This window comes from Amphibalanus amphitrite, unplaced genomic scaffold (assembly GCF_019059575.1).
Source record: "Amphibalanus amphitrite isolate SeventyFive unplaced genomic scaffold, NRLGWU_Aamphi_draft 001162F_arrow, whole genome shotgun sequence".
Taxonomy (NCBI): Eukaryota; Metazoa; Arthropoda; class Thecostraca; order Balanomorpha; family Balanidae; genus Amphibalanus; species Amphibalanus amphitrite.
Genome location: NW_024882656.1, coordinates 196,914 through 207,467, shown reverse-complemented (window position 1 = coordinate 207,467; position 10,554 = coordinate 196,914). Strand labels below are relative to the sequence as shown.

The following is a 10,554-nucleotide window of genomic DNA, read 5'->3' as shown; positions in this document are numbered from 1 at the left end:
CCGCATTTTCGGGTCAGATCAGGTCACTGACCCATGTGGTCATAAGTGAACCTCTGCACGGTCTTCAGATGTCGCAACTTCGCAACGCCCTCACTGCCAGAGGAGATTTCACAGGGAAATGAACCTTGGAGGACCTAGTATCCAATAGGAGTCTCTCAACTTGTATAATGTATATCTCGGATTTTTCCTAAAGTTCATATGAGGTCAGGTCATTTTCGTGACCTCACCATTAGGTATAAGTCAATGGGAATAAACTAAAAACTTTTTCTGGCGCCGGGAACGATCGATCTCCAACTATCTCAAGCACACCGAATCGTGATTTCATGCACTCCTTGCAAGGTTCGATGCGTCACTTTTGCAATGTTGACCTTGCGCGACGTCATTTATGAAGTTATAAGGGTCTTATTAGTCTTTCGTCAATAACTAGGTACCGATCAAATTGAGCTAGCGAGTCGGGAAAGCCACCTATGGACTCAAGAAGACCTGCCGAATCGAATGATATGCGACATGACCTCCTTCGACCAATTTCGTGACCTGGGGACGCCGACCTGACCGTGACCCGAGGTCAACACCCTAAGTTTACCTCACCCAAACAAAAAGTATATCAGTCGACGCGCCTGAGAGAGGCGAACACGATGCTGGCAAAATCGCGGCTCTGCGGCCATTTTTTGCGAAGTTATTCACCAAAAACGGAACCGTGCCTTGAGGCACTTGACCTGACCTCAGAGGTCACCGGTTTTTGTTTGTTTTGTTGGGTTAGGCCCTTTCGGTCCAATGAGACCATTTCAGAGCCGGAAGGATGATAGGATATAGGGGGAGACATTGGTCTGGGCAGGCACCCTAGTGAGTCGCCAGGGCTGAGCCCGTCCAGAGGACAGGCCACCCAGCCCCAAGGCACTCACTGCACCCGGCTACGGGGTGCGCTCCCTCGGGAGCAGCAGTGCCGCTCCAAGGGAGCAGCCCGCATGAGATAAAGTTGCCTGTCCAGCCCGGAGGGGGTTGCGGTGTGGAGGAGAAGGATTTCAGTATCCTGAGGATAGAAGCACGGAACGGTGTCAGAGGTCACCGGTTGACATAGGACCATAAAATCGGGTATCGATCTCTGCGTCTCGTAACGGCGCACACGCTCGTTTTACCGCGACGCGCTAGCTCCACCTGGGGCGAAACGGCGAGGGGGGTCGTACCCGCCCCCCGACCCCTCGGCCAGCGCGTATGTAGAAAACCTATAGGACCGGGCCGTGGAGGGTTAAACTGGTCTCTGAAGGCCCAGACCGTCTAAAAGTCCCACACCGGCCTCTGATAAGTGATAGTCAATCAGCCCAGTTGCAGTGGTCGCTGATATAAAACCTCTTAAAAACGTTATAGGCCTGGCTGAGCCTAGCTGGGCCGTTCATGCTGATTTTATAGGTATATTGAAAAGACTCGCTTTGCACGTTTCACGCTTGCTCGTAATGAAAAAGTTGCTGGATGCCTCTGGAATTTGCATGGGTGCCAACGGCTGCGGAGGACAGGGGAACGCGTCCATCAGTTTGAGTTTATGGACGGGAGACTCCCTGAAATTTCAACCAATTTTTTCTTTTTGTCTCGATTTTTTTTTTTAACCTCTGAGCATGTTTGCGAAAACAAAGTGGCCGAAATCCGAGGAGAAATCGGATTTTGGGGGTAGGTTAGGTTTTGGACCTCTGGAACCCTGGCCCCCCCACTTTCGAAAACGTTCCTACGCCTATGCATCTTACGACAGTGCTGAAAACCGTTAAGTGCAAGCTAGCCAAAATAACCAATCATATAATATTCCTGATTCGGTGCCGGGACAACGGGATCGTGCCAAAAGGTATGAAGCTTCGCTGCGTCTTATCATCAACTAAGGCAAGTAATATTTTGAAGACTGCTGAACACGCGCTTGTCAGGGATCAAATCAATAGTCTGAAACGGAGGAAGGCAGCTGAACTGAAAACGAAGAGTAGGGTTATTCTCTCGCTGCAGAACACCATGTCAGAGGCCGACTTCAACTCGGTGCAGCAGGCTACCGACAAGGCTGAAAGCGGTGTTTTTGAAGCAATAAAGAGGACCCAACGCAAGAAGTTTGCCGCACTCCTATCAGACAAGGAGAGATCCAGCGTACGTAAGAACACGGTCATCACAAAGTCGGTTGAAAACCTGAGCGGTCATGAGCTGACCCCAAACGAGCTCAGTGTTCTGGAGAAAGGGCTAAGCTTCGCTCCTACGCCTGACAGACTTCCAGTGAAAGAAATTATATGCGCTGTGGAAGCCAGCCTCTCAAAGGTCGCGGAAAGAGATGCGAATGTCGTAAGGTCGAGAGTCAGCAATATGCTCACCAGATCCAGAAGTCAGCCCACGAATGATAATCTGACCGCAGCTGAAAGAAAGGCTCTGAGAGACCTAGGAAAACGCGCTGATATCAAAATTCTCCCCGCTGACAAGGGTAACACGACAGTCGTGCTATCAGCCGAGGACTACCGCGATAAGATGTCACAACTTCTTGACGACCCAGCCTATGTTAGAGTTGACAGAGATCCTACAGCCAAGCGAGAGAGACAAATGCGGAGTGTAGTAGACGACATCTGTCGGAGAGGTCAAATGTCAGAAGAGCTAGCTAAGAAACTGAAGCCCAGCCATTCATCAGCGCCTCGGATGTACGGTCTTCCAAAGATCCACAAGGAGGGAGTACCTCTGCGCCCGATCACTTCCATGATTGGCTCCCCCGCTTACGGCATAGCCGCCTACTTGACCAAGATCATCAGTCCTGCTCTAGGGAAGACCGAGTACACGGTGCCCAATTCGAGCTCATTTGTTGATGAGCTAAAGCAGCTGGATTTGAATGGATCTGAAGAAATGATGAGCTTTGATGTCGTGTCACTCTTCACCAGAGTTCCGGTGCAGGAGGCGGTTGACGTCATTTGCGACAAGCTGGCTGAAGATGACACCCTGTTTGAAAGGAGTGAGATCGGCGTGGATTCCATACGGAAGCTCATGTTGGCCTGCTTGGAATGTCGCTACTTCCTATGCCTAGGTGCATTCTACGAGCAGAAGGAGGGCGCTCCGATGGGGCTCAGCCTATCTGTCGTCTTGGCGAATGCCTATATGGAACATTTGGAGCAGTCCATCCTGACATCCGCCACTCTGAAGCCCACACTCTGGAGACGCTATGTTGACGACACTTTCATCCTGTGGCCCCACGGCGATGAAGCTCTGCAAGAGTTCCACCAGCGGTTGAACGATTTCTGCCCAAGTATCCAGTTTACACTGGAGCGGGAGGTGGACCAGAAACTGCCGTTTTTGGACGTTCTTGTCCAGAGGTCAGAAGGTCGGCTGGGCACCTCAGTCTACCGGAAGGCGACCGCATCAAACGTGTACCTGAAGTACAACTCGAGCCACCCCGCGGCCATGAAAGCTGGTCTAATAAGATGCATGGAAGCCAGAGCAAGACGGGTCTGCAGCGACATGTCAAGTGTGAAGGAGGAGAAGAGCAAGATACGGGATGTGTTCGTAGCCAATGGCTATCCGGAGCCGTTTATCAAGAGGGCTATGAGACGCCGTGACGCCAGCCAGACCGTACAGGGGGAAGCCGCCGCCAGAGACCAAGAAGCCTATGCGGCAGTGCCCTACGTCCCAGGTCTCAGCGAAAGGATAGCCAAGGTTCTCAGGCCACACAGAATCAAGGTAGCTCACAAATCCAAGCGATTGAGGGGTCACCTGGTTAACGTCAAAGATCCCGTGGAGCAGAGCAAGAAGAAAGGGGCCGTATATGAGATAAAGTGCTCGTGCGGCTCCAGCTATATCGGAGAGTCAGGGCGACCAAAACAGGACAGATTGAAGGAGCACACCGCCGATATCAAGCACGGACGCTGCGATACGTCAGCGACGGCCAGACACTTTTGTACCTGTGGCGGTGACTTGAACCCGTTCGAGGCGAGAACCCTAGCCATCGAACCCCACTGGAAAAAAACGTAAAATCAGGGAGGCCATCGAGATCCGACAGCTGCGCCCGTCAATGAATCTCGACAGCGGCGGCGTCCAGCTGAGCCCAATATGGGACATTGTGCTAAATAAATAGTGGTTGGCACGCTGAACGAACACGCGAAGGGGGGGGGGGGGTCACCTTGTGTAAGTGTGACTTACCTGTACCTGAAGTGACGCTCTTTTTATTAAATTAGCGCTGATTGTCTAGATATTTAATTAAAATTCCGTGATAGACAGTGATATTGTATAAGTTCTTAGGAAGGCGGTATCGTATAGGTTATTTTATCTGCACTGGAGGACCCAGCTCCACCGATTGCATGGGAATTGTGTTATTTTGTTGTGCTTAACAAAGCTCGCACTGTGCATCACTCGCATTGAAAAAGGTACCACTACGAGTATCGAAATATTTGCTATCAATTTTTCAATATATATCACTCAAGAAACTCCGAAAATATTATTTCATATTCATTATAACTTGAGGAAAAGGTAACATGACTCTTAAGTCATACGATAATTGGGTCGCTAGTTCTACGACTGATCCACTGAGCAGTTTCGTGTGTATGTTGAACATATTTGCAGCTTGTTTTGCTTGAGCTACTTTTAATGGTGATTACAAATATAAATATCATTTTCGTGTGTGTATGAAGAGGTGGTATTCATTAGAAATTTGCAAGGTAAGTCGTCAGAGCATGCACATATGAGCAGCTGGGACTCAATGCACGCTGTAGAGACCCGAACGCGCTAGACACGCCTAAAAGGTACAGCAACGAACATATTACGACAGGAAGCTCACGCAAGAGATATCCGCAATGCAAACAATGTGACAGGAAAGACCGGACGGCAATATACTACCTAGGCCTCGCCAGTCACCACCCACCAGTATAACCTATCCTTGGCGATAGAGTTTGCAGAGGACGATAATGGTTTCCGTTGGTGGCTAGATCGTCGAATGGGCAGAGTTTGCGCCACATTCGTCGTATTGCAAACGTGAGAAAAACACTACGGGGCTGTTTCGAGAATAGAAGGGCGCTGCTAAAGTGCACACTGACACCTGCTGACGTCCACCTTCGGCCCCTGATCGATCACACAGCAGCGCGAGGGAAGGTGGGCGAAGGGCATCCTCTCAACGGTATTTTCATCATAAGCTACAAATAGCATTTAGCTTAATTGGATATTCAAGAAATCTTTTCAAACGTCTGTAAATGTTCAAAGAAAAAAATTGTAAGATCATAGATGAAATACCAGTTTAATAGAAAACGTAAAATTCCTTTTTTTAGTCAGCTTTGTTTTGCTTTATGAGCTTTTTAACTGCTCTGTTACGTATCACACACGCATTCTGCACCACCGTATTCTGATGTTTAGGCTTACAGGTGACACGAGGAAGGCACTCGGACTCATAGCTCAGAAAATGCACCACGCAAAAACAAATAGCACGCATAAACCGACAAAAGCAACAACTGGCATACCAGTCGCAAGAGTAGCCTCAGAATGATAACCCACATTTTTGCGTACGACGCATGATCAATGACGTAAATAATCTGCGAATATTTTCTATGGCAAGGCAATCACTGCGCAATTACTTTTACGAAATAAATTTGGTTACGTCACCTGAGTTGCATTCCCACTTACTTAAAAATGCAGAAAACTGGTTGCAGAGATCATAGGTAAGCTATTGAGTGACCGACCATGCCAACGGAGGACGTCGACGCTTATTTACCGAATCTGCGTCATTTGACCGTCATCTGATGACGGAATTGGCTTCGCAATGCTCGGATAAGCCGAGAAACTACGACATCGAGCCGTCTATGGGTGGTGGTGCCTGGAATACTGAACTTGGCTTCGAGCGGCAATGCCGTATGCGCAACAGGCGACTCAAGGTCAGCAGTAGGGGAGACAGGCACAGTGAGGCCAGGACGTAGACTGTGCTCATGACGGCCTACTCAGCACAGCATCTTCCCACGGTAGGCGGTGGAACTCGCCTCCTATCCTTTCGCCGCCTAATTGAGCCAGAGCCTCGCAAAGCAAAAAAAAAAAAAAAACGAGCGTGTGCGCCGTTACGAGAGGCTGCGACTGATATGTGCCTGATTGTACGGTCTGAAGAGGTCAACCGTTCACCTCTGAGATTATTGCATTGCAAGTAATCAAAGATGGGGATGAACAGCTTTTGACGCAGAGCATCGCACCCTGATCAGGGGGCCATTTTGCCCCCCCCCCCTGTGGTTTTTCTTCAATAGCGAGAAAACGACGGCGCGCAGCGCCGCCAAATTTTGGGTATCTTTTTGGGCATCAATTTGACAACTTAATACAAAATTTCAAGTCACAGGTCACCTTGGGTCAGGAGCTATTGAGGTCAAACTGAGGTCATGTTCGAGTGAAACTGAGCAAAAAACATGACATTTTGAAACGCTCACCAAATCTACAGTTTACAAGCAATTTTAACGTACCTACTTTAAATGGTTGTTTAGAAAAAAGACGGCGCTACAAAACTGTTATCTCGGATTTTCAGAATGTTGGGTTTTTGACCCCCCCCCCCCCCAAAAAAAATATATTTTTTTTTTAATCAAAAAATTTCCCAAAAATTTTCGAATTTCGTAAAAACCGGAAAATATGTAATAATCCCTACGCTCTTCGATATACATACCAAATTTTAGATTGATACCTCCTTTTTGGCCAAGTTATAGCGAAAAAACTTATTGATTACGTCAAATTTTTTAACTCAATTTTTAGCAATTCTAGACCACGTAGCGCAAAACGAAGACCCCGTGACGAGCTGACGTCATTTTTTGGGTCAGGTCAAAGGTCAAGGCTACCAGAGGTCACCAAAGGTAAAATGTTGACTATTTCAACATTTTGGAAACTGCCAACGGCTATCTCGGGAACCAATAGAGATACAGCGCCGCGGAAAGCGCATTCGATAGCTCCTTTACGGACCTTTCTGAATAATGTTCTCAGATTTGACCTCAGGTCAACGGTTTAGCCTCCAGAGGGCAAAAACTCCAAAAATAGCCTTTTTACGAAAAGCGTTTTTTCGGCAATAACTTTTGACTCAAAAGAGCCATGACATTACTGTTGCCATCATCGTGTTCCTCTCGTCGAGACGCGTCGAATGCACTATAATTTGCCCTTGAAAGGTCAACTTGAAAATTTGACCTCAGGTCAAGGTCATGACCTGACCGGAAAAGGTCATGTTGCATATCAGTCGATCCGCAACGTCGAGCCGAACACAACTATGGCGTTTTCAGCGCTCTAGCACGCCTCTATCAGAAGTTATTAGCGAAAAACTGTTAGATTCATTCTGTTCGTGACCTGAGATGACCTCGGGGACATAACGAGGGGTCACAGTTGCCATTTTCCGGTTCAGTGTGTCAATTTTACCTACATCTCGATGTTTGAGAGTGTCTAGAATAGTGTTCGTGCAAAACAGGCGCTTTTCAATTTTCTCCCCTTGACTTATCCCTCGCATGTGTAGGGGGGGGGGGTCGGATGGACCCCCCCCCATGGTTTTTCGCGAATAACTCGCGTAAAAAGCAGCCGATCGCGACGAAACTTTCAGTACCCTCGCATTGGTCAATTGTACACCTACCCTAAAAATTTCATGACCCTGACCCAAATTACCTTTGACCTGTGACCTCTTTTCCGAGACCATGTTTGGCCGGAATCGCGATTCCGCGTATGTCGGCTCGCATTAGCCGCGCGTTTGCAAGCTTTTCGTATTTTCAAACGTTCAAACATGTGATTTGATGTTGCTCCCATGCATTAGGGTGGGTGTCAATGTCACCTGAAGGTCAGGTCAGGTCATTGACCTTTGGTGACCTCGGGTGACCTCGGCTCACTTTTTCGAGTTTTACATGTTTCTAGGCTAGTTTTTGGAGCTGAATTCGAATTTAGCAACCATTTAAACATTTACGAACAGGGGCGGCGGATTCGGGGGGGGGGGGGCAGGGCGGGCAGCTGCCCCCCCTGGCAAACTCGTGGGGGGGGGGGCAAAAGTATCTTTTTGCCCCCCCCCCCCATAATTTGTGACAAAGCTTAGACAAAAAACCATATACCTGATTATGCTGTTCGATCATCTGAAGATGTAACCAGATGCCCATATACTTTATCATACGTTGCCTTTCTTAAATGGCAAGCGTTCGCGTTTAAAGGGACCCTCCCACCTTAACATTAGTTTTGAGTTGAGATAGCCAAGTTTGCGGCCAGGCTCAGAAACCACCATTTATCCTGGTCGCAACCCCCGCAGCTTTATGGTGTTCAAGAAATTTCTTCCCTTTACTTGCAGGGTGGGACCAGCGTGGTCCCTATCTCTTAACCATTACGGGAATCTGATGACGTCATCAGGCTTTCGAACGTCCGTCATTAAGTTTGACTAAAACGTTTTGTAGCACGCGGTGGTATATGCTACTTGCGCGCAACATCTGCCGCAAACGCTGCACTTCTAAAATAAAGTCGCTAGAAACAGCGGAGATCCCAATAAAGTAAACAAAAGTAAAAGTATAATATCTTGAAAACCGGTGAATATTTTTCGGTGAAAGTTGGTAGATATTCGTTTTCGCTCTTTCTGAACCGAGCGATATCACTTTCATGCCAATTCATAAACTTTTTTGAAGGTGGGAGGGTCCCTTTAATTGAAGTTTTCCTCTCTTCAACCTAGTTTTAGAGGCATTATAAGCGTCAACGTGACGCAGCGGCAACCCAGGCCTTCAGTGATCGCTTACAGGGGCGACGGATACGGGGTGGCAGAGGAGGCATCGTCCCCTAAGAAACTTTTGGAGGAGGGGCAAACGTATATTCTTGCCCCTCCATAATTTGTGCCCTAAACATGAGGAAAATTTCCATAACCTGATATTGCAGCTATGCGCTCCTACAGTTTGTCCAACGGTGCCTTTTGAATATGTGTAAATGCTAACCATTTCCGCTTTATATATATTTTTTTTGTCTTTTCAGATTCGATTTAGAGATATTTTAAGTGTGCAAGAGACGCAACTCATACCTTCAGTGGCTGTTTGCCGCTATTTTGTACCTACATAAATGTCAAATCGCAAGCGAGCGGAGACGGAAGGGCTAGCCATTCGCTTGCGGGTAGTTAGGACTAATGAGCGCTCATAATAAGCCACTCCCCGGATTTTTTTTCGAGCGCAACAGTTTCCAGCGCATAAAATGGTAAACGCCGAGGTCGTACACATTTACCACATTGACCAATGCACGGTATGGTATGACACCCAAAGGCCAGTCATCAGAGATCTGCTTTGGGCATTCGGAGGCTGGTGTGGGGCCAGTGTAAACACTGGATGTTCACAGTTCAGTATTCGCTTTATTTCAATTTCACTATTAAAAAAGTAAAAATTAATGTTGGAAACTTTTGAGGGTTAGGGCACTGCTCATAAGTGGGCCCCATCAGTCTAAAAGCTGGCTATAGAATAAAGAGCATCAAACACGAACAGTAGCGGCGGAACACCTTCAATTAAGGGGGGGGGGGCACTGCCGACTTTTGGTCCCATTCTTTCCATGCAACACCCATAGCGCTAACGTTAAAATGCCAAAATCAAAGGGGGCACGGTGCCCCGGTGCCCTGCCCGTTCCGCCGCCTAGGAGCACGAAAGCAAAATCTAAGGCATTTGGGAAAAAATGAGTATGCCCTGCAGCGTCTGATAACTACCACCTTCCAGTGGGTCAAGCCAACGGGGCCCAAGTCTATAATGGCACTTAACGATAGCACTAACCTTGTCTCACTTTTCGTTGAAGTCTGTTCCGAATGGTTTCGGCCACAGACTGGCTGCACTGAGGTCGCTTGGTATGTGCAACTGTAATTAAAGCCACCTGAGACGCCCTGACACCAGGCTGCTGAAGCTGGGTTGGAAATGCTTCGTCTTTGCAGATATCACTGGCCGCTGATTCTCGAGTGCCTGAACCGGTAGATGTCGTGGCAAAATTTGATGTAATAATTTGAACCTTACCGCAGTTAGCGCACCCTAAAGCCCTAATAAAGAAACGCCCCACCCAGAGCTTCTGGATTCTCGTTCCAGGCCACCGTTCCTTCACTCCAGCCCGCCGCCGCGCTCCCTCATCTGTCTCAGAAATATAGAAGGTTAAACGGAAATCGAACGTAAAATGAACAGAGGAAATGGTAACGAGTTACCTCATTGAAGAATAGCGCTCGCCTACTTCAAAAGGGTTGGCACCGTTCTTCAGCATCTGATATGCGATCGGGTTATGGCACAATTTTTCCCATGGGAGCTTTTCTAATAGGTACAGCAATACGAAAAGCGTTACATCGTCCACTGGCGGATCCAGGGAGCGGGCATTTAAAACAAATATTTACTCCCCCTCCCCCTGGCCCCTGCATCGCCCGAAATAGACAAAACGTACCTTATGTACCTATGTTTCCTAATAATAACACTTTTATCAGGATTTTTTTTTTTGCTTCTTACTGTTCAGCAGTAAAAAGCAAAAAAAGGAGCATGCAAAAGGCTCCTCCCCATAAGGAATCGAAATCCGAGGAGTTTTTGGATTTGGGACACTTTTTTGGGGGGGTATGTGCACTACAATGTCGAAAACGCCTTTCTGGATCCGCCT

The 10,554-nt window shown here is 47.8% G+C and overlaps 1 protein-coding gene across 1 annotated transcript; it reads left to right on the top strand.

The window, feature by feature from the left end:
* Window positions 1–2,598: 2,598 nt before the first annotated feature.
* LOC122370714 lies at window positions 2,599–3,972 on the top strand. The gene has a single exon (XM_043346557.1). The coding sequence runs from the start codon at window positions 2,599–2,601 to the stop codon at window positions 3,970–3,972; it is 1,374 nt and encodes a 457-aa protein (XP_043202492.1).
* The last annotated feature ends 6,582 nt before the right edge of the window (window positions 3,973–10,554 follow it).

Coding starts and splice junctions, on each gene's coding strand:
- LOC122370714 (XM_043346557.1), top strand. CDS start 2,599: ATGTCAGAAGAGCTAGCTAAGAAACTGAAGCCCAGCCATTCATCAGCG.